Source organism: Erithacus rubecula (assembly GCF_903797595.1).
Source record: "Erithacus rubecula genome assembly, chromosome: 12".
Lineage (NCBI taxonomy): Eukaryota > Metazoa > Chordata > Aves > Passeriformes > Muscicapidae > Erithacus > Erithacus rubecula.
This window is the reverse complement of record NC_136664.1, coordinates 3,086,293-3,112,771: the sequence shown is the minus strand read 5'-3', so window position 1 is coordinate 3,112,771 and position 26,479 is coordinate 3,086,293. Positions and strand designations below refer to the sequence as shown.

The window sequence follows — 26,479 nt, the reverse complement described above, 5'->3', positions numbered from 1 at the left end:
AGTGTGACATGAGTGGATTTCTGCTCTGGTTTTTGAGGTCTGAGCAGTCCTTTTAGTGAGGAATTAGGGTTGGTAGAGGAAAGGTGTATTCTCTTGGCTCAGCCTGCCTCCTGAACCTGCACATCCCACCACCTCCATCCCTAAGCTCTGAGAAGCATTTCACTCTTGCCAGAAAGCACAGCTCTTTCTCCCTGCCCCAGGGAAAAATAACTCTAATAAATGCTCTACCTCATTTTTAAAAAGGCTTCTGTTGCCAAATTCTGAGGAAAGCTCGTTTTACCTGAAACAAAGCAGCTACCAAAACCCTCAGGTTTGCTTTTCCCACACTTCCCTGCCTGTACTGTGGCTTTGGCACGTCAAGGAGCTGCTGCCTGTAACTCTGACATTAGATAACAAATCCCTCGAGGTACCCTGAGGAAAAATTACTGCCTGGTGTGAGATGCAGCTGGTTTGAAGGCTTGAGAAAGAAGATGGAAATATTTTTGTTCTCAAGTGAAAATTTTAATTTGAGAAAAATGTGCTGGTGTCTTTCTGTGTAAGAGATGAGACTGCTTTCAGTGGTTTCTTCCAAAGGCTGCTGATTTTCTGGGCTCTGTTTAGGATTGCAGATTCTTGCGTGACAGGAAAAAAGGGGTTGTGTGTCTAGGGAATGTAAAGAAATAATTCAACCTTCAGTGCTCTTTCTGAGAGCAATTGAATTTGCAGAAAACAAGCCCAGATTTGAATTGTGATTCTTCCCTTGCTGGTTTGTCTTAGCAAAGCTCTGACCAGTAAAACAAACAAAACAAACAAAAAAAAAATGCTGGCATGACAGGCTTTAAATATTATTTTATTTCAGTTTCTTGAGCTATTTCAGTTCTCATGAATGTAATAATGAGCGAGATGCTAATTATTCCCTAATGAACTTCTGGTTTTGGAGTGTCTCAGGGATCAGATTAGGGCAGAGGGAGAAGTTTTGTCACCATGCTGTGAGAGTCAGAGCACAGCTCAGCTACTCACAGCTTCCTCCTCCTTTGTGGAACTCCACACAGGGAGGACACAGCCCACTCACGGTGTTGTTGGTGCTACACATGATTTTTAGTTCCTCCTGGAACTCAGAGTAGCTTTGGGAAGAAATATACTTTTGTTTTTATGATGATGGATTTGGTGACAAAACATGAGGGGAAGGTGAGATGGAGACTTGCTGGTTCTTTTGACATTCCAGAACTGAAAGAGATGATTGAGTGAGAAGAGGGAAGACTTACATTTAAGATAAGGATGAATAAGTCACAATTAATTAGCCAGAAGTTCTGCACAGATCATTGAAACACTGAGTCAAGCATCCACATGATCTACTAAAGGCTTGTCCACACTTCAAATGTGTTTCTGCTTGAACTAGTCCATGCTTAAGCTTTTGACATCATGAAATCTTTTACAAATGTTCAGCAAATTTAGGAATGTGGAGTTGGAAGTCAGGTTTGCATTAACCCGTTTTTGCAATTAAATAGTTGCTGTTTGTGTCCTGTGCTACCTGTCTCAATTCTTCCACCTGCAGAACCATTCCTGCCCTTCTTCTCTCTTTTGCCCACTCCCAGTGCCTGCTGCTGGCCTGGGACATTTAGGGCTCAGAAAGTTAAAAAAATATTACCAAGGTTGATAATTCTACAATCTCTGATGCTGACTTAGAGCAGGTTGGTTCTCTACTGAAAACTCAAATATCCTGTTTTTAATATGAGCCAGCTGACCCTCCCTGAGATCCAGCCAGGGAAGGTGACTGCTGCTTGCAAATATTTTATCAAGGCAAAGCCCTTATTGGATCTAGAAACTGTTGGGATAAAGGTTCTTCATCTCTGAAGAAAAATGTTCCTGGGAGCTCCTGAAACTCTTGGCACCAGGAGGAAGCTCTACAAGGACAGCACAGAAGTGCTGCAATATTCCCTCTGTCCCTGAAAAAGTGGGTGTGAGGGTCCTGAGTGCTTCAACCCCCCAAAATTCACCCTGAGAAATGCTCACAAGTCGCGTGTACACATCTCCCGGGCACTGTCACATGAGAGCACAGATCCCATGACCTTGTGAAATCCCACAGAGTCCCCAAACACTTTGCATTTCCAGCAGGATAAGAGCAATTACAGCAGCACCTGGAGCCAGATACCCTGGGAGTGGTTTATCCAGCTCCTGGGCTGCTGTCAGACATTCCTTTATTTCCACGGCCATGGACCTCATTTGTTTTTGATAAATTCACATGTTGTTAGGAACATTGCCCCGTGAATCTTAAGAACGTGGATACGCAGAAAGAAAAATATGACACTGGTTATTTTTTTAATTTGGAAAAGCAACTTGTTGTTTTGGAGAGATAATAACATGACAGCAGTGAAAGCAGTAATGAAATAACAGGCCACTAAAACCGGCAAAAATTAGTAAAACAGAACCGAGGTGGAAACTTTGCAGCAGGTAAGTTTCATCAAACCGTGGTATTACAAAAAAACCCAAACCAAACCCCTTAGATTATTAGGAAATATTATAGCAAAATGTTTGCAGACTTCATAATTAAGTTACACCAAGATGGGATAAACGTGTTTAAAATGTTGCTGAATGAGACAGTGACATCCTTTCTCAGTTTTCACCCTCAGCTCTGGGTTTTAACAGTTTCGGTATTTGAATTTTCTGCTTTCCAGGCTGAAGACACTGTGCTCATTTGTATTTTGAAACAGTCGGTTTACTTAGGCAGCATTGTGGGCAGAAGGGAATTTTGCCTTCAACCAGACGAGCTACGTAAGGGTTTTCACTCCATTATTTACCTTGTAAATTAGACTCCCGAGGGGAGAGGGGCTTTCAGACGTTTGAAATGCTATATGCAAAAAGCCAGAACATTTGTCTCCCTTTTTTGTTTCTCCCTTTTAATATTAACCAGCCATTTTCAGCGCTGGTTCTCTGCCTCAGGACAGCACAGCAACACTTGCGAGAGACAAAAGGGAGGGAGAGGCAGCTGGGTGTGTCAGCTGGAAGGGTAAAAGCTGATAGAGAAAATCATTTACTGTCATCAGCACACCGTGAGTGTTACACTTCACAAAACTGGAGGGACGTGTCCTTGTCGTGGAGACGGGGAAGAATCTTCTCCTCATTTTCTGTAAACTGTGTGCTTTTCTTCTTTCCAGCTTTCTCGCTGATATAAAGTTGTCTCTGTCACTCGCTGCCCAGCCGAATTAGACTTTTGCAGGATTTGGTAGTTTGTTTAAGGAAAAAAAAAAAAATGGAGTCAATTAGAGATTAATTTGATGGATTCTTGCCTGGGGGTTTCAGTATTGTTGTGACTCAATCCTCTCAAAATCATGAGATCGGCTTAGTCATTCCTCTTTTTTTTTAATTTTTATTTTTTCTAGATACAAATCCTGCACCCATTCCCACCCTGGTTATTTGGAACAGAGGTGGGACAACTCCAATGTGGCATCATCTGGGCACACAGCCTTATCTGTCACCTGCTAGGCATGTGGCCTTTCATAGATGGAATTTAGACATTATTGGACATTAGGAGGAATTCTTCACAGAAAGGTGATTAAACATTAGAATGGACTGTCCAGGTGGAAGCACCGTCCCTGGATGTGGCACTCAGCGCTCTGGGCTGCCTGACAATAGGGATCAGCCACAGGTTGGACTCCACGGTCATGGAAGGTTTTTCCAACTTAATCAAGGAGTCACGAAATTATTTGGGTTGGAAAGGATCTCTGGAGATCACCCAGTCCAACCTTGCCAAGGCAGGGACATCTGGAGCAGGTGACACAGGAACGCGGCCCGCTGGGGTCGCAATGTCTCCTCAGAAGAGACTCCACGCCCTCCTTGGGCAGCAATTCCAGAGCTCTGCCACCTTCCGAAAGCAGAAAATCTTCCCCATGTTGAGCTGAAACTTCTCGTGGTTTAGTTTTATGGCCTTTGCTGCTTGTCCTGTTGTCTGCCATCATCCCGGCACAGGTGCCCAGAGCAGCTGGATCCCTGGAATGTCCAAGGCCAGGCTGGATGGGACTTGGAGCAACCAGGGACAGTGGAAATTGTCTCTGACCATGGCAGAAGTAGAATGGGATGATCTTTAAAGATCTCTAAGCTCCCAACCCAAAAAACCATTCCATGATTCTGTGATCCCTGTGACACCCGCCCTGGCGATATTTTTGCATTACCGAGATCCCCTCTCAGCGTCTCCTCCCCAAACCCTCCCGCTCCCTCAGGCGGGTGCCCGGAGCGCGGTCCCAGCGCAGCTCCCCGCGCTCCCCTCACGGAGGCGGAGCCGTTCCCGCCCTTTTCCCTGGGCGCCCTCAGCTCCCGCCCCGTGCGCGCGCAGCGGGCGGGCGGGGCCGGCGCATGCGCGGTGCGGCGCGCGCCCGCCCGCCCGGCCCGGCTGGTGCGTGCGAGGGAGAAGATGGCGGCGGCGGGGGCGGCGGCGTGAGGGGCCGGGACCGCCGAGCTCCCCGGAGACGCGGGGCGCCATGGCCCTGCACGGCGCGCAGGTACCGTCCGGGCCCGCGGGCAGCCCTGCGGAACCGCGCCCGGACCCCGCCGGGCTCCCGGCGGCGGGCGGGCCGCGGGGTGGGGGGGGGGAGCGTGGTGGCCGGGAGTAGGCCCAGGGTGATTGTGCACGTTCATTGAATGTGCCGAGGGCGGCGGGGCGGCCTCGCTGCCCGCGGGGACGGCGGATCCGGCGCTGCCGGGGCGGAATTCCCATCCCGGAGGGGTCCCGGCTGCGGGGTTCGGCCCCACGCCGGGCCCGGGGCGGGGGGAGTCGGTGCCGAGCCCCCGCCCGAGGCTGCTCGGACAGAGCCCATCGCTCCGGCCGCTCTCCTTTCTTTTTTGGCGGGGGGGAGAGGCAGAAGCGATTCTATAACGAGAAGGGAATAAGGAGATTTGTAAAGTAATCCTCCCCCCTCCCCCCCGCCCAAACACTCGATAAACCCCTGCGCATCGGGGTGCAAAGGGCTGAGTGTTGCAAGATCGCCGCGCACGGGGATGCGTGTGCGGATTCCCTGGATCCCGCTGCCTGAACCAGCCGGGAGATTTGTGCACCGAGTGGAAAAAAAAAAAAAAAAAAACTGCAGTCGTGGTGGTTTTTCGCTGGAAGTTTACAGCTCGGTTCCTGGGCTAATCCAGTGTGTGCTTAGAGCCAATGATTGAATGGGTGCGCTTCGATGTTTGTTTCCCTTAAGGTTTTTCTCCCAAAGAGCTTGAAAAGGAAGAATGTCAGGAAAAGCGCGTGGAGAACTGGAGTGTTTTATTTGCAGCAACTTTGTTGTTTAGCAAATAATAAAGTTTAGAAAACTGTGGTGGCGTTAAACGTAATTTTGTTACGGATCCGTGTTTCTGTCATAGCGCATTTCATAAAATGTGAGTCGTGTCGAACAGGGTGATGCTTTATTTATTGTACATTCTCTGGGTTTTGGTGTTTTTTGTTTTCTTTTTTGGTTTTTTTTCTGAATGAAGTTAAGCTAAACATCAAATGAAGTTGTGCTCTGGTGGCACTGATACTGATTTTTCCATTAAAAAAAGTTCATCATTAGTGAAAACTATACCGACATTTTTTGTCCAGTTTGATTTATTTATGTTTGAGAGAAAAACGTGAGTGCTTTTGTTAATGTGGGTGTTTTTAAGGCAGCTGCAGTGCCTGAAGTTTGTTTCAAATTTAAGACTAATTTTAAAATTTTTTGTTCTTCAAGTTTCATTTCAAAGTGAAGGAAACTCACTTACTTTTGGACTTTATTTTACTGTTCCAGTGAATGATTTTTGAAATGCATCAGAAAGATTCAGTGTCCAGCTCAGGAGTTGTTTCACTCCCTGCTTTCTCCCCTCTCAGCAGTGCATGTGGTCAGTTTGATTCGTTTGGGGTTTAAAATGCAGTTTATTCACGATTTAGAGGAGTTAAGGATGTGTTTTCATCTGTACATAACTATGTTGGTGTATTTTACAAGAACAAAAAAAAGGCTGATGATTTAGTTTATGGTGAAGTGCTCCATAGCTGAAATTAAAACTAGGCTGTAAATTCACCTTTAGTAGCAACTTGAGCATAGACTATTTTAAATCATCCCCTCTGTAGGTAAAGGTGGATTTTTAGGGTTGCTGCTTATGTTAAAATGTATTATTTGTATTATATAGTTTCTATATAATGTGGAACATATATCATTTGAGCAGCACATTTGTAAGATATTGTTTAGCTGATATTTTGTTCATGTTATTAAACAACCTGTTTTGTTTGTTTTCTTCCTTTTTTTTCCCAAATTTAGCAGTTTATTTAGATGCTGTCCAGGATTTATGTGAGTACATCTTTCAGAAAAATGCTGTGATGCTGAATTAAGGCAACAATGTTTTGGACCCATTGAGATGAAAAACCCAAAGCTAAGTTCAGGGATGCAGTTTTAGATGTAGGTATTTCCTTTTTGTTTTAGGATGGTAGTGTTGCAGATCAGTAGAAAAAATAAGAAAATTGTGCTAAAAATTTCCTGGTTTTGGTACAAGCTAAGTAAGATTGAGTTATGTTCATGTCATAATGCAGAAGTGCACAAAAGTGTGTTCTTCTGTATCTTTAATATAGATGTACCATTATTAAGGCATTTTTTGTCACACAGGGGGAAAAAACATCTTCAAGAAAATCCTGCTCCTCCTCCAGCTGAAATGCAGAGTCAGATTTCTGCCAATGAATGGATTCATGGAATCGTGGGCAGAAACATTTCACCAGTCAGTTTGCACATTGTGACAAATGAATCCCAAAACACCATCATATTGAATATTTCCAAAGGGACATTGATTTTTGGGTGGCCAGCTCAGCAAGCACAGAAGTGTTGGATAGCACAGTGTAGATATGGCTGCTGGTTTGTACCTCTGTTCCATGTCACTATTTCATAATCATCTCATGAGAGGTTTAAGTGTTGCTGTCTGTCTGCTGGGTGTGTGCTGCCTGTGTTCACAATCTGTCCTTTTTTTAAGGTGAGCTAGAAGTAAACCTGCTGTATCACTCCATGACACTAAAGATGTTAAGCTGATCTAGTTAAAACCACTTGTCACCAAGGGCATCTAAAAATCTCGTAAAAAAAAAAAAAAAGAAAAGAAAAGACAGCTTAAAAACTATTTCCCTGTTTGGAAAGAACAAAACTCTGTAGGAACTGTATAAACAGTTGTTTTAGCCACTTTTTCTATTGTTTTTCATAGAAAGAATTAATACAGATGCATCATTTGTAAATCCTGTGCAAACAAGTTAAGCAGAAGAAAGGATACCATAGCAGAATGAATCATTTATGCTTGTTTTGTTCTTTCACCATTACTGTGGTGTCAAATGAACTCAGTGCCATTTTAAATGTACCACGTTGCCCCCAAACCCAGCTGAAGTGAAAACCAGGCAAGTTTGAGCTGAGAAAAAAAAAGCTGAACAAGCTCCTAAGCTGCTCATCCTCACCCAGGTTGTGTCTGGCCTGGCAACCAGAAGAACTGGAACTCAGAACATGGCATGCAACCTGACTCCCTGAAATACTGCACTGCAAACTGCCTCTTTTATGGCCAGCTTGGAGGGCTGCTCCCTGGCAGGGTGTAGTTTGATGTTTTCCTAAGCCAGGGCTCTTTCTAGAAGACAAAAAAAAAAAAAAGAAAAAAAGCAGTCTGCAAGTATTTGTTGTGCACTGACGTTTGTGGTGATTAGGAAATCAATGTCTTGAAAATAATGTCCAGAAAATAGTTGTTATGCAGCTGGATGAGTTGCTTGTGCACATTTGTGTGACACAGGAGTGTCCTCAGGGGCAGAAAGAACTGTTTGGGGATGGGGCAGTTGGATTCTGTCAGGTTTGTGAAATCCACTGAGGACATGGGGGATACATTGAACACAAAATAAAAGGTGGCTGTGGGAGAGAGCTGCTGGGAGTGCAGTTGGAGTGAGGTGTGTGAGTGCCCATCTTGCTGCAGCTGCTCTGTTGCTGTCCCATGTTTTAAAGGGCTGAAGGAACTGGGTTTGTCTCTCCCCACTTCTTTTTCATTGCTCAGAAGGGTCTGGGCTCATCTTTTACCCATGGAGTGAGGAGTTCTTGCAGGCTTTGGTGATCCTGGGAATTCAGGCTGCAGCTGAAGCTGGGAGTTTAGGTAGCCAGAAGGGATCATTTGCCTTTCTAAAATGTGAATGGTGAATCTACACAGAGTAAAGTGGGTGAATGTGGGTTGGTTGACTTAAAAAAAGGAAGTCTGGGAAAACTGACATAGAACTTAAATTTGGAACTATATGGCAGCATGCAAATAGGCTGAAACCCACAGGTTTTGTGAATCACTGCTATTTATTCTGTGCATTCTAGACTATAGCACTGATCTGGAGAGTTCTTAGAATGGATCCAGCCATTTACCTATTAATAAATCCAGTTTCTGTAGGCAGTTGCTCAGACATACTGGTCTTTCCATTCATGTAGCTGTTAAAATACTTGTAAAGTTAAGTGGGGTTTTGTTTATAGGTAAACTGAGCAGTCTCATTTCTGTTTAGTGATGGACACACAACATGCTGTGTTGTACAAAACTGCCAAATCTGTTAGAATAGAAGTTGCTGGCCTTGGGCCATTGGATTATAGTCATTTGTCACTCTAATGCCATTTCAGCAATGTAGATGTTCATTTCCAAAGAATTAAACATGCTGGAACTGCGGTTTTTCTTTTTGATGGAAGTGTTTTATGTGTGATCATTAAACATACAACTGGGGATTAGGGAACAAAGGGTTATGCTTCATGGTGAAAAAGTGTGTGTGTGTACATGTGTGTGTGTGTTTGTATATTCAGACATTCCATAATAGAATAGTCTGATGTTTTAAAATTAGGGGTTCTGAACCCTATTTTGGTTTTATGAAATTGTAACATAGGTATTTAAGCCTGTGTTTTAAGTATTTCCAATACTGGGGCTGTGTTGGTTATTTTTAAAACACTTAAAAGGATTCTGTTTTGTTAGTGCTCATGTTAATATATTCATAAATGCTTTAACAGAGTAAAACTTTGAAGTACATTAGTCTTTTCATTTTGCATTTGACTCTCTAATACCTAATTTATTTCCAGATGTTCTTGATATTTTAAATATATGGAAGAACTTTTCCTCCTTGTTTGACAGCACACGATTTATTGATCTTCAGCGTGTGCTGCAAGGTCTGTTTTTCTTCACCTGTAGTTAGGCAGGAGGAAGATTAAATCACAGTAGCCCTAACAAAGTGTTTGTGTAAGGCTTCTTTGAATTATACACCTTGTGAAAAAAGCATCTGTTCTTCAAATCAAGAAAGGCTTGTTGAGATTCTGTGGTTGTCACCAATGTCTGTGCCGTAGGAAAGAAATGTGCAGGAGCACTTTGGGGAATTCTGCTGCTTGCAGTATTGTGTGTGAATTCATATCATGGATGGAAGCTTTAAAAGAAGCACTGTGTGTCTTATTTGCATTGGATTTATAGTAGGAAAGAAAGGGATATAGATCAGCTACCATCGAGGCTAATGTTAACACAAACTGGAAAAGCACTTAAGGGATCAGAAATTTTTTTACTTTGTTAAAAAAGTAAATACCCCAAGTGAAGCTCAGCTTTGAGGTGGAAGAGAAAAATGCACCATCTGTAAGAAGCTGTAAAGAAGAGCATGTCTCTCAAGGTTTTGTGAAAAGATGCATTTAAAAAAAAAAAACATGCAAGAAAGTAGGTTTTCTTCAAAGAATTCTGTGTATGAAAGACTTCTTATTTTGTTTGAACTCCACTGAGCAGACCAGCAGAAATAGCTGAGTTATTCCCTCAGTGCACTGGGCATGTTTTCTCATACAACATTTAGAGCCTGCTGTAGTGATTCACAGCTTTGCTGCTTCATTTTTCCTCCTCAGTGTTGCAGGCTGGCAGTGGATTTGCCACTGTAACTCAAAATACAGGAGTCTTGTATCATTCATGCAAAGAAGTGAAGGTTTCTCACATGAAAATGTTTTGTCTTGTTGGAGTGGGATGCCTTTGTAGGTACTATAACAACCTGTTACCAATAGGTAAGGTACTGATAATCCCTTGAATTCTTGGTGCAGGCATTAGGGCTGGATGCAGAGGGAGCTGGAAAAAGTTCACTTAATTTATTTAATGATAGGGCAGGCAATTAGATTAGTTATATTCAAATAATGGTTTTGGACCATGTTGTTTAGGGAGGGTATTTGGCTCAAAATGAGGCTGGTACATAGTGTGGGATGGCCTTGTCATTTTAAATATGAGTAGATAGGGTAAAAAGGGGAGGGCAGTCAAGCAGAAAGAAAAAGTGTCATCGTCAGCACAGGTAACAGCTGAATTGCAAAAAGAATCAGGTTCTCTTGAGTTCCAGTCTACTTAGTCTATCCATTAAATCTTATGGGTTCTAATAATAGCTAGCTGACCAAAGAAAGTAAGAAATAGCACTCTGATGTCCTTACAGCATGGAAAACCTCACTTTCTGTTCTGCTGCTGCCTTTGGGATGCAAAACCAAAACCACAACTGTTTGAAAATGTGTGTGGAGCACTGTAGTTAATTGATACAAAGTTGGAAAAAAGTCAAAGATAACTTATTGAGGCAATTTCCACTTACTTAGTACTCACTTTTTTATCAGCTAAGGGCTGTGACCATAGACCATTCCCTTAACAAGAAGTTTAGGCTTCCACATTTCATCACACATAGTGAGAACTCCTTAACAGAACTTGCAACAACAAGAAGAGTTTATGCAGTTAGTGTGCTTTCAGAGCAGGAAAGAATGAGATGCATGAAATTGTCATCCTGACATTGCAAGTGACAGAAAATATAAGTGCAGCAGAACCAGAAGTGGGAAAGAGGAGCAGAAGAAATAAAGTTGTGGAGTTTGTTCCTGTCGGCAGGTTCATGGTCTCAGTCTCTTGAACTTCACCAAGCACAGACCTGGCTCTGGTGGTCACTGGGCTGTGCTGCTCTTGTTGCTGTGAGTCCATGAGCAGATTCTGCCATGGTGTTCCAGGTGTTGCCACAGCTGGGTTTCCTGAATTGGAGAGAATAAAGGCAATCTATTACACTTATTACATGTTTTACACTTGGCAATAATGATTGCCACATTAAGGCTGATACAATTTTCTGATTTGGTGTAATCACCTCCTTGAAATAGAGATTTCCCCTGGTTCTCATCAGCATTGAGCCCTGCAGTGTGGGGTAGGGCAGTTGTGCACATTTTTCCCTGTGCTTTGTGCTGCTGGCAGGGCTGGGTACCACAGGGTCCCTCCTGCCCTGCAGCATTGCTCCACGGGGGCTGAGCTGTAGCCTGTGTGTTTTCATGTAAAGTGACTTCACAGTTGGTCTGAATTTCTCCTGGATTTTTACAGTTAAAAAAAAGATAAGCTAAGAACAAAGGTGTTTTTTACCAATTTTTTAAAATGTGTATGCTCTAAATTTTTTTTGGTGATAGCTTGGAATAAAAAGTGCTTGTAATGAGAGAACAGCTGCTCATTGGCAGGTCTGAGTGTACAGCACATCCAGTGTGTTTACTGATACTGATAATGGCAGACATCACTAGTGTGAAACTTAAATCAGTTTGTATTTTCTGGTTCAGTTTGTGTTTTCTGCCTTACTTGCAAAACAACCATTTTGAACAATTGTGTGAGTAACTCATTGCTTTACTGAATGTCATTATGATTTGCAAGATCTCTTAATTAGATTTAGGACCAAAGGAGGCAATGTACAGGCCCATGAGAAGCATGTTCTTCCAAAACCAGCCTAATTTGGTGTTGTTTGAAAGTCTTACAGGTTTAGAGTGTGCAGAAGTGTGAGGGTTGAGGGTGTGGTTTCGTGGTTGTTGCTCAACCTTGTCTGCACGGTGGGGCAGGTGACAATTTGTCAGTACTTGTGCAGGGTCTCCAGAGCCATGCATGGATGAGGGAGAGGAGAGCAGGAGGTGCTGCAGTTGAGCTGGTGGAGCTGTGGGTGAGGACAGGACACTGCAGCCAGAGCTGCTCCTGCCTGTGTCCCTGCACTGAGGGACCTGGAGAGCCAGTGCAGAGCTGTGTGTGCTCCTGCTGCCTGTCCCTGTTCCTGATATTCCCCTTCTGAGAGCCTGCAGGAGCAGGCCAAGGCAGTGGTGACTCAACCCTGCCTGCACAGAGGGTACCTCAGCTGTGAGTGTGCTCTGAGCACTGGGGGCTTTATCAGTTTGGCACTATGTTCTGGTTAAATAGCCTTTTTTACCTTCAGAAAGCAAAAGAGTTTCAATATCTTTGAGACTCTAAATGTGTTAGAAAGTATCTGGAGTGCTGTGTTGTGCATTCTGTTCATTCACATGTGCTGACAGAAGATCTTGTACAAGGAAAGACATAAAGTAACACTATTATCAGTGCTAGTCTTTTGAAATGAGTTACTTTGACAATTTTAAGACTTTTTTTTTTTTTTTATAATATACCTACTGCCATACTCATACCCAGTTTTTAATACTGTTACTTAAAAACATGAGTATTTAGCATGCTTACTGTTTGGGGTTTGGTGGCAGCAGTGTATTAATTGTGCATTTGTTTGAACAGCTATGTTGCATCTACACAAAGTCGTTTTGCAGATACTTAAGCTCTAGAACTGTCTCGGGAGGTGGTGGCATATGCGTGGTGTCCCAATTTTCATTTTAACTTGCAAACTCCTTCAAAATATAAAGTTGCTGTCACAGGCTTTGCCAGATCCTCGCAGGTTTCCACCTGCCACATGTTGGGCTGATGGAGGAGGGGGATGGCTGGGAATTTTCTGGGAATCAGAACATGGGATGGTTTTCTCATGGGACATCCCACATCCTTGTGTGTCACCTGGTGAAATCCTGGGAGGGGCTGGAGTTCCTTCAGGAGAAAACACAGCAAGAACCTCTGCAGAACTATTACTCTCAAACTTCAGCTGAGACTGAACTTAAAATATTGGAGACTTTATTATGTAGTGGCAGTTGTGTTTCACCTCTGTGATCCCCATGAGTCATTTACCAATCATTGTGTTTTTCACATATTCTCTGCTTTATTTTTGCCTGATTCTCTAGGAGATAACCCATTTTTGGCAGGTCACAACTCACAGAGGGGAATGTCTCATTCTTCCTTGTTCCTGGCCACTTGTATGTTCTGCTTGACACTGGTTCCTCACTTCTTTAACACTTTCCACCAGTGGAAAAATAAATAAAAAATCATCTTAATAATTTTTTCTTAATTTGACTGTAATTACCTCGCTGGTCATTCAGCCTGTGGAGAGGAGATTGGGAATCCAGCAGAATGCTTGAAGCATTTTCAGCTCTTCAAAAATTTAGGGTTGAGATGTGAAGTCAGGCCATCAAAAGATGCATGAGTGCTGGGCAGGTGGGCTTAGCTGCTTTCCAAAAGTGCTAATCTGTGTTCCTTGTCAGGATGGAGTCCAGATAGCTAATTTTTACCTCACCTAATCTTAGCCATCCTAAATCCTGCCCTGAGTAATTGCTTCTGAAAAGCATTGTGTGGGTGATTCTTTTGCTGAGGTGCTGTTAGAAAGGTTTTAGTTTTCCACAGTGTTCAGTTGCAGTAATTCAGAGGTTATTCATTCTTTCCCAATTTTCTTTATATTCCAGTGTATTTTCCAACTTGCTTGACAAATAAAAACAGCAGTGTCCTCACTGCCCAAGGTGGAATTGTTCTCTTGGATGGGTGTGTATTGATCCTTTGAGGTATTTGTCCTCTGTGAAGATGAGAGTAATGGAAATAAGCAAAGAAAATACCAAACATACACAAACTAGTGGGAATCTTATGAAGACACAGATAGTCTGAATTTTTGTGCAACTTTGATTTTGATTGCTGTCTTTTAGAAGCATAATTTTTAGTGTAATTTAAAATAATAGGGTGGCATCCTGAATTTTGGCTGCTGTGTCTGCAAGGCACCTTCACCTGCATGGAAAGGACACTCACTGTCCAGGCACATGGAGAGAGGGAGTGTGGAACTGATTTCAAGAGATTCCTCACAACACTAAAAGGATCACATGACTCCAGAATTTTGAGTTCAGCTTTTGGAAGGGAGAGTGATCTGGCAGGCACAAAACCCATTTTCAATTTCTTTTTTTCTCCTTTGCTTTCTCTACCAATAATTTCAGATTTTTTGTCTTCTCTTCATCTACTCTTGTTCCTCATCTTTGGCCCCATCAAACCAATTGTAATATTTTTGAACTACTTACAATGTGCCCATATTTAATCTGTTTCATTTCTTAAAACTCAAATTCTTGCACATTTTATTCCTAGATCTCTACTTCTGATTTTTTTTTTTTCTTTTTAATAACCTCATCCAAGTCTAGATCTGTTAGTTTACCTCTTTAAAGCATGGATTTGAAAGATAAAAGCAGCCTGTGAGGTAAATTGAGCCACAGTCAGAGCAGAAGAAAAGCTGTGCTGAGCAGCTCTGCAGTTTTGGAGTGAAGCCATTCCAGGAAAGCTTCTCTTTGTTCACCAGCCCTGAGCATCCTGCCTGGCCAGGGTGGGAATGTGCTGGCTCTGGATGCTGTGGGGATGGCAGCAAAAATACATGTGCTCTTTTCTACCTTGAGGAACTGAGGGAAGCCTGTGGAAAACAATCCTTCAGGATCTCAGCTGCTGGAGTAGCTGCTCAATAGATTCTGTAAACCACAGAAAAAAAGTGGATTTATGGAGTTTGGATGGACAGCAAGGTGTTGCAAGGCAATTTGCTTTTTAATGTGGCCCAAACAGTGTTCTCCACATGCAGAACTGATTTTACCACCATATTCTTAGAACTTCATCCCACTGAAGGTGTCTGGCCCTGAAGGTTGCAGACTAATGATTTTAGTTTGGCAGACAAAAAAAAAAAAAAGGGCCAACACCAAGGGTTTTCTGCTGGGAAGTATTAGATAAAATTACTGAGGGATTGTTTTGCCTGCCCCACCTGTAATAAAAGAGTAGTTAAACTGGCTGTGTTCTTGAGGAACTTCATGTTCCAACTTCTCTCTCCTCAGAGCTTATCATGCAGTGGTAAATCAGAATAATGCAAGTCTTAATTATTTCTGTTCTTCATTATAGGGAGAGTTTCCAATTTGCACATTGACTCAATAACTGGTTCAGTGCAAGAGGAGCCTGCAGAGCTTGAAGTAAATGTTTGCTGAGTTATGAGCAGCCAGCCTGGAGCTGGTGTTTTCAAACTTTTAGAAGGTGTGAAGTGATAGAGCCTTGGTCAGAGGTGTTTTACCAACCACTGTGCTTGAGTTCAGAGCTGAGGAAGGACCCATCTCCCCGTTTGGGAAGTGTTTCTTTTTCATTTGATGTTTGTGAGGACTGCCAACTTGGAGATTATGATAGGAAAGTATTTTTGTTTGGCATGTATTTAGATTTAACATAGCAAGAAAACAGATAGGAAAATGTTACTACTTTTCTCTATCACAGGCAGATGTTCTGTGGGTTTGTAGTGGTGGTGGAAAGGTGTCAGAAATTCCTTCTTTTGCTCTTCAAAGAGCCAAGAGTTGATGTAATCACCTCTCCCAATTCACTTCCCTCCCCCTGCTCTTGCCTGGAATGTCCTTTGCAGGTATTCCTGCTGTAGTCCCCAAATGCCAGCTCTTCATTGCAGCTCTTGTTTATAACACATGTTCCTCCCAGGGGAAGGTGCAGGGAAGGTATTTTCTGATCAAGAGAATGATGTGTGCCACAGGATGCAAATTAAAAGTTGTATATAAAATGTGGATACAATTCTGTCAGGGGTGTTGTTTTATGATCATGTTCAAGTGCTACACTTGCATTGCCCTCAAATGCTGTGATTATTTACAAAATAATAAGTGTCTGTTTTAGTGGGTTTTTTCTTGTTTTGTGGAACAGAAAAATATCAGCTGGGGAAAATCTGACATGTGAAGCTGCAGAGGTTTTCTGCTGGTGCAGTCCTGGGCATGGGAAGAGATGGATTCTTTCTGGAGCAGCTCACTCAGAAATGCAGTGGTGCCTGTGTGGGATGGGTTGGGTTTTATTCTTCCACTCCCTCTTTCTCTCCACTGCTAACTACACTGACCATGTTATAGACAATTTCCCTGGGCTGGATGCACTCTGTGGCAGCTGCTGTTTGAAATAGAGGAGTGCCAACAGGCACCTCATTATTGGAAATAGAATGAGGAGCACACATAAACAGCACTTGTTTGGGTGTAAGGAATTGGCTTGTCTTTTGGCAGCATTTTCTGTGCTTATTGTTCAGTTTGTTGCTTTGATTTGAAGTATGTTAAATAAATGATAAAAGGAGTACAACCTGCTCTGCTTTTGTGAGTATTTGAGTTAAAATATTCAAGATAAATGCTGAGATCCCTTGATTACATCAGGCTGTAGGGGCCATTTGGCCACAAAACCTGTCCTTCCAGTAATGTGACAGTCACAACTGTGCTTCACTACTAACCAGAGATCTGGCTTTTCTTCTGACCAGAAAAGAACTTTTTGAGGATGATAATTCTTTTTTTTTTATTCCATGAAGGAATAAAACCCATCACATTAATTTATGTGAAAATGTGTAGAAAATATGTAACTTCCTTTTGCTGTAAGAATTCTATTATAACATCAAAAAAACCCCTGAACTGGGGAGAAAGAAAAAAGGGAAGGCTCAGTCAAGCACTGTATTTTTGAGCCTTTGATAACTTAAATGGTGGGCAGGCAGAGTTGCACTGACTCATGGGCTTAGGTGACCTACATTTACCTGGCTCTGATCTTTCTCCAGGCACTATGGAGATGTGTTCATGTTCTAGTTTTGAGCTGCAGGCTAATGATAAAGGACTGGCAGCTTCACTCAGAGTTTGCTTGTGATTTGTTGCATTTTCAGCTGTTCAAAGTTTTAATGTGCAGCTGCTCCACCTTTAAGTGTGGCTCAGTTTGAGTACATTCATGTTTATAAAAGTCAGCTTTATTTGAGGGTATATTGATATATGCTTTGCCTAAAATATTATTTAGGCCGTGGTACAACTGTAAATACTTGGCCAGTGGTTTTCATAGTTCCTGGTTATGGGATGCTGTTTGCAAATTCATAATCTGAAAAAAGCCCAAACAGCAAACCTGCTTTTCGGTTTCACAATTTTCTCTGTGCTTTTTAAAGCATTTGAGTAATAAGTTTCTTGACATGTGTTAGTTTGTAAAACCTTGTCTCCAGTGAAGTAATCATCTGTGTACTAAGACTCAATGATTTCAGCTCAGAGGGAAGGACAACCTTTGGGAAGGCTGTTTTTTCCATAAAAAAAGCTGATAAACCTTGAGGAATTGGGAGAGGAGTGAAGGGTGAGGAAGCAGTGCCTTGTTTGCTGCAGGAATGACTAATGGCAGAGTGTTTTCTCTGCTAATAAAACCCAAGTGCAGTCATATGCATGTGGCCTTTTTTCCTTGCCAGAAAACACACTTCTGTCTGAGTGCTTCCTTTTCCTGCTCTACTCCAGCCTATCCCAGAGAGTAATTTCACTTTGTAGGAGTAACTTGGTGGGCAAGATGATATATATAGTATATATAAGTACAGCTTAGGTATACATCAGCTATTTCATCATTTCAGTTCAGACATGAACTAGTTTGACTTGTTCAACCTTCTGCTTAGACATTTAGTGGTGGCAAGGAATAATCCAGCTGTAAAAGCTGCATTTTTAACTCCTTTATAGAAAAGCAGTTGAAGTGGGAGTATTTGCAGCTTTAACTAATTTGACTGAAGATCTGAAGCTGTTGGGTAGTAGATGAAAGGCACATTAATGCTTTCTGAAAGCCAAAGTTGACACTTCATTTTCCTGGCTTTCTTGTAGCACAGGTGATCCCAGGATGATGATGCAGCAGCATTGCTATTTCTGCCTTTTTTTCTAGGACAAGCAGCCGTGGAACACGTACTCATCCTCCTTTTATTCCTGCAGGACAGTGTTCGTGCTGCCAGACAGGAACACCAGTGCAGATTGTATTGCAATGAGCATTTGTTTTTAAGGTGTTTAGGGGAACCCAGCCAGCATGGGGAGAGCTTGCAGCTCAGGTATTTTAACCCTTTGGGGTATTTTTCCCTCATTCTTGAAATTAGTTCTGTTGCTTCTACTTTTATCTGCAGAGTTAAGATGCTGCTTGGTCATCAGAGTTATTACACAAGTATATAAGTGCTTTTGTTATCATTCCTGAGAGGTGGAAAACAAATCTTATTGGATGGATTTGTTTGGTTAATTAATTTTATGTAATTTGTGTTGAAATCTAGCTGCAGATAATATCTTGAAGATGTAAAGGGGATGTTATTGATGAAATTATTTGTTCCAAGTGTAGAATCTGCTGGAGTGCAGCTGGATGTTACACACTGCTGTAATCACATTGCAGAGATTAAGTAAGAAACTGATTCCAGTTTTGTTGTGACTGGAAGCAGCAGTGACTGACAATCAGCAGGATTTGGGATTTGCTCTAAGGAAGGTGTTTAACATGGGTATGTTTCTAAAGAGAATTCATGCTGAGAGGCAGGGGTTCAGTATAAGGACCTTGATTCCTTGAAGCATGTCAGACTGAACATGAGAGTTGGTGACAGAGGCTGAGGAGTGAGCTGGAAACACTGTTCCAGCTTCAATAGACTCATCCATTCAATATTTCAGAAATGCTACATTTTAAAGAGTATTCTCCTCTGCAGAGTGTCCGTGTAATATTCCAGTATTAATATTTTAACTTTGAGAAGAGTGTCAGTATGCAGCTCTTTTTTCATCCTCTCTTCAGTCTCACAGGAGGCAGTTCAGAACTACATTTTTAACTGGTTCTTTAACTGGTTAATTTTAAGATTTTTGTTGTGGGATTTTTTTGTAGTTCCAAGAGTATTTTTGCATTCAATGCCCAAACTTTATTGCAAAAGCTTGATGAGTGGAAATACAGTGACTAAATTAAATCTGAAGTACTGGAACACCCATGTCACCAGCAGCTTCCTGAGACAAGATGCCATTTTAGAGTGGCATAAAGTTGGTTTAATTTTACAGTTATTTCTTTAATTAATGAGCTGTTGTTAGTTTCAATATCTGAAGGGAAATATTTTAGTTATGTCCCATCTAAAATTACCTCATTTAAAAAGTTTATTCAAGCACTGTTCGTTTTATTTTCATTTTTGGTCTCATACATGTGATATCTGCAAGAAGACTTTCACATTTGAAATCTCCTGGAAGTTCAGAACTTGTGTGTGTTGAAACCAGGCTGGAAAGCAGCCCTTGTGAATAATTGTCTCTTTAAAGTGATTGGATATGGAACCTCAGTATGGAAGATACTGGATAGAAATTCCATGAATACTTGTGCAGTGTAAGCAAAGAATTTGGTTATGTTGGTGTATGCTTGCTCACATTAGTTACATCATGGTAATTTTAGTATGTTTCTTAACACTCTGCATCTCTGGTAAATGGTCACATTGGGTTTCTGCTGAGAAAATTCAGAGTGAAATAGATCCATCAGTATGTTTTGGGTTTGGTGTTTTTCCATCCCAAAGGAGAAGTTTGGTAGCCCTGATGAGGAGGTGGAAAGGTAGCACAGCACAACAATTCCACAAAGCCTCATTCTTCCCACACCCTTGCCTCCCCCCAGAGGAGGTTATTATTTCCCATCTGGTTTTTTACACAGTTGCAAATGGAAGGTCATTGGGATCTGTTTGATACTGTTGTGGTGCTGCTTTTAATGTGTGACAGAAATGAAGCTGCCCAGGCTGAGGTGCCCACTCAGAGTGGGGTCAGTGGTGGCTCTGCAGAGTTAAACCATCCAGGGAGGAGAGGCAGCAGTGAAGTGATGCTCCCCAAAACACCAGAGGATTCCTTGCAGGAGCCAGGACAGACAGACAGCTCTTGGAGAGGCTTGGAGGAGGAGAGGGAGGGCAGATGGGACTGAATCCTCTGAGGGATTAGGTATCTTTAAAAGTAAGTCTGGGGGTATCATTGTATTTGGAAATTTTCAGAACTTTCTCCCAATGTTCTTTTTAGATTTTCTTCCATATTCAGTTTTGGTGTGGCACTGGGTCTCCTCAGCTTTATCTGTGTGTGAGCACTGACACCACTGACTGTGGTTTAATGTGCTTTTCAAGCAACTGCATTTTTGTCTGAGGCTATAAATCAAAATCAGTTTTTGAAGTCAGCAATTCAATGTTGTTATAACTGCGTTGAACAAATCTTGATTTTTAAATTTATTTTTAATTTTGTCTTAAAATGAAATTGGTGTAGAGCTCTTAATTAAACCTCAACTTTTCACAGGTACTATTTTTCATTATTTTGGTTGGTGTGTTGCCAGATGCCCTGAGTCTGTGTGTGACTGATGGGACCAGACCTGGGCCAGGTGAGCTCTGTGCTCACGTGCAGGGCCCGACCTTCACTCCGAGCTCTGCAGTTGTTGGTGCAGGTGAGAGGCTCTTGCTGCCCTGGCACAGCAGTGATGGAGCAGGACAAGCAGCTTATGAGCACAGCACAATCTCTCACCTGCTCCAGGGCTGACCCTGAGCTGTCTGTGTCTGACTCCCACTTTTCCTTGGAGCTTGTGAAGTCCATCTGTAATCCCTGATTGGGATCCTGATGTGTTGTGACGTCAAGGATCAGAGATTGAGGCAGCGTGGGGCAGGTGAGCTGGGCATTAAAGGCACCAGGTTGATGGAGTTGTAATGGGTGTGTGTTTCTTACACACTGAAAAATACTCAAATTGGAATTGAAATAATCAGAAATGAGTTTGGTAAAACGTTAACACGTGCTGATGTATCTCTGCCATGTGTTAAAATGTTATTTATAGAGTGGGGGAAAAATTACTGCTTGTTGTGAGTAGCTTGGTAAGCTGTATAAATTATTTCATTAAATGTTTGATGTTCCAAGCATTAGGTTTTGTCAGTTTGGATAAGAAGGCAACTTTGAGAATTTTGAGGTTACGTGGAACAGTTTTGAGGGTGCAAACAAACTAGGACCCCAAAAGCTCATGCTGATAATGAGATTATTCTTGTAAGGGTGTGCTGCTTTCTATAGAATCTTAGTCTGCTCTTGCTTAAAATTCCTTATTACTTGGGCATTTAAGGTGCAGGAAAACCTAAATTTGAATAAATGGTGCAGGGTTAGTACTGCAGCTACCCTGATGCTGTTTTAGAGCTAGACAAGTATTTTCTCACAGAGATAACTTGTAGAGTGCCACTGCACTGATTCCTTGGCATGGATGGACAACAGGCAGGGAGTTACAGCATCTTTCAAATTGCTTAAAATACATTTCCCCCCTTCTGAATCCTGTCTTTTTTTTTTTTTTGGTAGGGATTGTTATACTTGCCAAGAGATGTGAAATCACAGTTTTTTCACTCAAGTGCATCATTGTGTCTTGAAAAGGGTAGAAAATTCTGCCCAGCTTGCAGAAGTTATTTCTGGGGAGATGAGGCTGAGTGGAGGCAGAGGAGGTTGGTTAAACTGGGCAGGTTTTGTGTCATCAGTCCTACAGCCTTAAGTTGATTTTGAAACATGATTTCTCTCAGTTATCATGTGGGGATCTTTTAACTGGTGATTTAATGCTTGTGTAAAGCATTGGCAAATAAAAACACATCAAATCAAATTCTGTGTATTTTAAACCCAAATAGGATGGGTTTTTTGAGCTTTAGTCTGACCAGGATGAAATGTTGGTAAATATTTAAAGTCTTGCTTTAAATTATGCAGGAAGAGTTGCAGAGACACAAATATCTTTGTATGAATGCACCATTAAAACAGTTCATTAATACAGTATTAATGATCACTTTGTTCAACTTTTGTCTTGTGTTTCCTCATTAAACAAAGAAGCTCAGAAAGAAGTACCAGGCCTGTGATACTTTGCTGAAAAATGTTTGTTAATTAAATGACTGTATTATATTATTAGATGGAGAAATTAGGGTTGGATTTATATAACTTTTACTATACTACACCTGAGATGATTGTTTTGTTCTGTTGCATGACAGCATCAAAAATACTTCCTAATACAAAATTTTACTGATGAATTTGTTTCTGGAATATGATAAATTCTAGTTCATACATTGCTGAATAAAAGCCTTGGTTATATTGAAAGTATAAACCACACCTGAGTCTGTGCCAGGACCTGTGAAGCCACTTGGGTACAATTTTGGGATCTCTTGGGTTTGGCTGTTGGATTCTCCCTTGGTGGGCAGCAGTTGGCTGAGGGAAGAGTTTTTGAAGCATTAAATGTTTAACTGTTCTTCACCCTTTGAATCACAGATGTTCCAGTTTGTTTTGACTGTTAAGAGTGTTTGTAGTCTAAACCCCATTACATTGCTCGTTTTTTAAAAACCCTGAAGGCCATTAAAATGGGCACACTCTGCCACATGTAAAAGTGATGTGTGTATAAATCACTTTTTGTGTAAGAAAACGATGGTTTGTAATTGCTGTGGAATTTGGCTTTCAGTTAAGCTTTGAAATTTATGAATGTAGATGGCTGTGAGTCATGTAAACAGCAAGTTCCACTGGAATAAATCACCTAAAGTCTGGGAAAATAATCCTGTGATTGGGTTACTGTGTGTGCAGTGTGTGGCAGCAGCCTGCACTTCAGCAGAGATGATTTCCCAGATTTTTTAGGAATTCTTTTCTCTGGCTCAGCTCCCACTCTGCTTTGTTGTGTCTTGATACAACCAAGCTAAGGATTTACCAGGAGCAAGACTCAACATTGCTGAAAAAGCTTTTCTGCTGGGGGGGTGGAGGAGGGCAGAGAATTGTCCAGAGTGACCCTGGGAGAACAGGGAGATAAATGGGAGTGGGGGCTGTGATGTACTGACCAGGCTGAGCTGCTTTTATCCACATGCCAAGAGCAGTGTTTTTCAGCCCTCTTTGTCCATTTTCTCAGTTTATTCAGCTCCTTGTTTGAGTTCTCTATTCTAATATCTCTGTCCTGAATGTTTGAGTGCTGTTCAGTCAATTGCAGCTGGAGGTGGAAGTTGATAGAAACTTCCAGGCACTGTGAAATGCCAGTAGCTTCAGCCTTTTTATTGGGAATCTTTTATTTTCTGTAAATTCACTTTCTCATTGTAGTGTAATTTTCTTTGTGGTCTTGTTAGGCACTTTTTTTCAGATAGTATCTAGATGTAAAATATCTGAAAAGCTGCAGGAAGATAATGTTGGGGAAAGATGTTTTATTTTAGGTTTGTTGTGGAGAGTTTCAGGCACAGATAATTGATGATTTTTGTGTCTTTTCCTACACCTGAGCAGTTTCAATTCTTTGTGCCCTCGGGTACACTTGGTCTTGTGTAACTCCTCAATTTAGCAGAACTCTGGAGAAGTAATTCTTGTTTTTTTTTTTTTTCCTTTTGTGAGGAGTGGGTTTAGAAGGCAAAGCAGCTTTTACCTAGGGCTTGTATGAGCTGATGCAACTCCTCACCCACAGGATGGTTTTCAGCTGGTCACAGGGTGAGGAGCAGTTTGTGATCACCTCCAGTGGGAATTTGAAGGAAAATGCTTTGTTTTCAGCTTCAGAACTCAAAGTTTTTGCTAAAAATATAGAAAGGAACCAAGATGGGAGTTGGGATGCAAGGTGGAGTTTCTGACTCACAGGGTCTTTTTGAATTCTAGTATCCTAATGGATTTTAATATGAATTTATTAGTTGTATTGAATATAAACAGTTCTTTAACAGAGATCCTTCTCTCTTTTTTTTTTTTTTTTTTTTTTTTAGTATATTTTTGGGGAATTCAGCCCTGATGAATTTAATCAGTTCTTTGTGACTCCACGATGCTCTGTTGAGGTAAGATCTACTTTCAACTTGTTTTAGAAATAACATTTGAAAGCTCCACCTCTTTGTGTGAAATACAGCAATACAAATATTTATTATTCATTTGGCTTGCTAACTGACAAACTGAAAATTTTATTCAGTAGTCTTCTTTCCAGGTATGTGGATATTAATTACATTTTTAGATGTAAATTTATGATTCCACCTTTAGCTTGTCATTTTTCAGAGCTGGGCTTGCTGGCAGTAGTGGTGGGATATTGACAATGAATTTTCCAGCCTTGTATCTTAGTTTTGGTGGCTTTTTTTTTAAGGGGTGATACTGAGAACTGTCCCAGCAGAGTTCTTGGGTGTAAGGTGGTTGTAAGTCTTGGCAGCCTTTGGGAGCATTGTTAATATTTCTGGCTGGGTGGAGCACTGCTGACCCTCAGAGCTGTGCTCACAGGGAAGGTCTGAGTCTGTGTGTGAGGTCTGAGAAGTGCAGCAATAATGAACTAATTAGTGACAGAGAGAGCCACAGAGTGGAAACAGTTGTCTTTGTGTGTTGGAGTTCATTACATACCCAGTACATGGTATTGTGGCCTCTTATTCTCTAGTTCTTGGTAGAGAATGATGAAACCATTTTCCTTCCTAGGGAAAAGTTTTATCCCATTGTACTCATTGCCAGACATGAAAAATAATTTTTCTCTGGGTCAATTTTCATGTATTTCCTCCAGACATTTCCATTCAAACATTTCAGTCATGCTTCCATCCTGCCCTCTCAACATAAAGGAAACAAACACTCGAACTGTAGATGGGGAAATCCTTTTGTCACAGTTTACAAACCATTGTTAATGTGACTTAGCTTCCTGTCATTTAATTTTCCAAGGATAATTAGTGTAATCAACTGCTGAACAATGTAAGGGCACAAAGGGAATAATGGGGTGGGGAGTGAGGGAAGTTCAGAAATGAAAAAGAGCATTTCTTCTTTTTGGGGGAAAAGCTGTGCCTGGTTGTGGGAAGCAGAGGAGATCTATAGGTGATACCTGTAGCTGTGATGATCCTGTAGTGTCACCTGAAGTGCCCCCATCAGCTGTTCCAGTCATATCTTGTGTAAAGCTGCTCTCAGAGTATGAACTTGCAGCACAAGAAGCAGTGTGAGTTCATTTTCTCAGTGTACCACTTCCTGGTTAGCTGCCAAAATAAAGAGCTGTTAAAGGATGTTCCTTAAGTTTGTCCTTGATCTGGTTCAGTTCAATGTTTTAATTACCTGGCTGATGAAATAAAAATGATGCTTATTAGTTTTATACTAATTGGTGTAAAAAATTGGTCAGAAAAAGGCAGGGTGAAATTCAAGAAGGACAAGCCAGTGATAGTGCTGCAGTGATGTTTGACACACATCCTGCTGGGGACAGTCCCCACATGTGCTGCTGTCCCTCTGAGGTCCCTTAACCACTCACCCAAGGGAGACTCTGGCAAGTTAAAGTGAAATAGGGGTTGGATATTAGGAAGAAGTTTTTTATGGAAAGAGTGATCAAGTGCTGGAATTGTCTGCCTGGGGAGGTGGTGGAGTCACCATCCCTGGATGTGTTTAGAAAAAAAAACCTGATGTGGCACTGGGTTCCATGGTTTAGTTGAGGTGTTAGAGCTGATCTTGAAGGTCTCTTCCAACCTGGTGACTGGGTGTGGTTCTGCTGTCTAAAATGTCCCTTTTACATGTGACATTTTTGACATGTGTTCTGTCTCATACCTGTTGGCTGGGATGGTTCACTTGACCCAGTTGTATGGAACAAGTCAGTTTTGCAGAAGTGCTATTGATTAATCAGATATGCTGGGGATCAAGAGGTTGACTACTTTTTTAAAAATCTTCATGTTCTCTGAAGGTCTTTGCTTTGGATAAAAACAAAAATTGCAAGGTTTATCATAAACATTTTTTTACATATATTTAGAGTGATTTTTTAGCTCTAACTAAAATTATATTCAACCCGTGTTCAAAATTAATATGGATCTTGACCCACTGATTCTCATTTTTGACTTAAAAAGATGATATATTAAGATGTATTGAGATTCATAAATGTATTTACAGCATGTGTTTTTAATATGCTTTTACACTAGAATTTCAGGAATATTTTTCTTACAGTTTCTGCTGCACTGGTGTCTGCAGTGCATTAATAAGGCAATATGTGAGTATCTGTAGCTTTAGGGAATTGGAAACTTCAGTATTTGTTACATCATTGGAGTTGCTATTTGGAATAGCAGTGTAAAGCTGCACTGTCCCCTCAGTGTTGTATCTCCCACTGCAGAGCTGGTTCTCCAGGAGCTGCTGGAATGCAGTGTGACAATTCTGCCCCAATTCTGCCAGTTCTGCAGGCACAGGAGGAGCTTTCAGCTGCTCAGGAGGTTTAGGGGCAGGTCAGGGGGGTTAGAAATTGCCCACCTGTGGTTACACCATGCAAGGGTTCTGTCAAGCCTGAGTCCATAAAACAATGCCAGTGTTTCTACAGGATGGATTTACAAACCCTGTGCTGGGGGTACATTATGCTTATGCTGATCAAGAATCCACCTTAGCTGACACATTTCAAGGGCAGGTTCAGAGTTAAAAGGTTTAGTTGTGATTGTTGGCTGTGCAAAAGTTTTTTCATTCTTTGCCAATTTGATCCATCTTCAGCTTTTTTCAAAAAGAGGATGTGTTCCTCATTCTAAAATGAGTTGATGGAGGAAGATGCTGATGCTGGGAGGTGAATTGCTGAGAGGTTGGTGAGCCTGTAGTGTGTAACCAAGATAATCTTTATCTTTCAGTACTTGGGTAATCTGCAAGGACGCCTGGAGCTGCAGTGTGGGATTTGATAAATATAGAAACATGAGTTCAAGGCATCCTCTCCAAAAATCAAATCTCAG

At 41.7% G+C, this 26,479-nt stretch overlaps 2 protein-coding genes across 2 annotated transcripts in view; one reads left to right on the top strand and one right to left on the bottom strand.

Moving 5' to 3' along the window:
* COTL1 (coactosin like F-actin binding protein 1) overlaps nucleotides 1-26,479 on the bottom strand; it is a 346,092-nt gene that overhangs the window by 39,538 nt on the left and 280,075 nt on the right. The gene's annotated exons all lie outside the window — the stretch shown is intronic.
* Nucleotides 4,318-26,479, top strand: part of USP10 (ubiquitin specific peptidase 10) — a 46,194-nt gene continuing 24,032 nt past the window's right edge. The window contains exons 1-2 of the mRNA XM_079315972.1: nucleotides 4,318-4,475; nucleotides 23,552-23,620. Of these exons, the coding sequence (XP_079172098.1) occupies nucleotides 4,455-4,475; nucleotides 23,552-23,620 (90 nt within the window). The 5' untranslated portion in view covers nucleotides 4,318-4,454. The remainder of the gene's footprint in view (nucleotides 4,476-23,551; nucleotides 23,621-26,479) is intronic.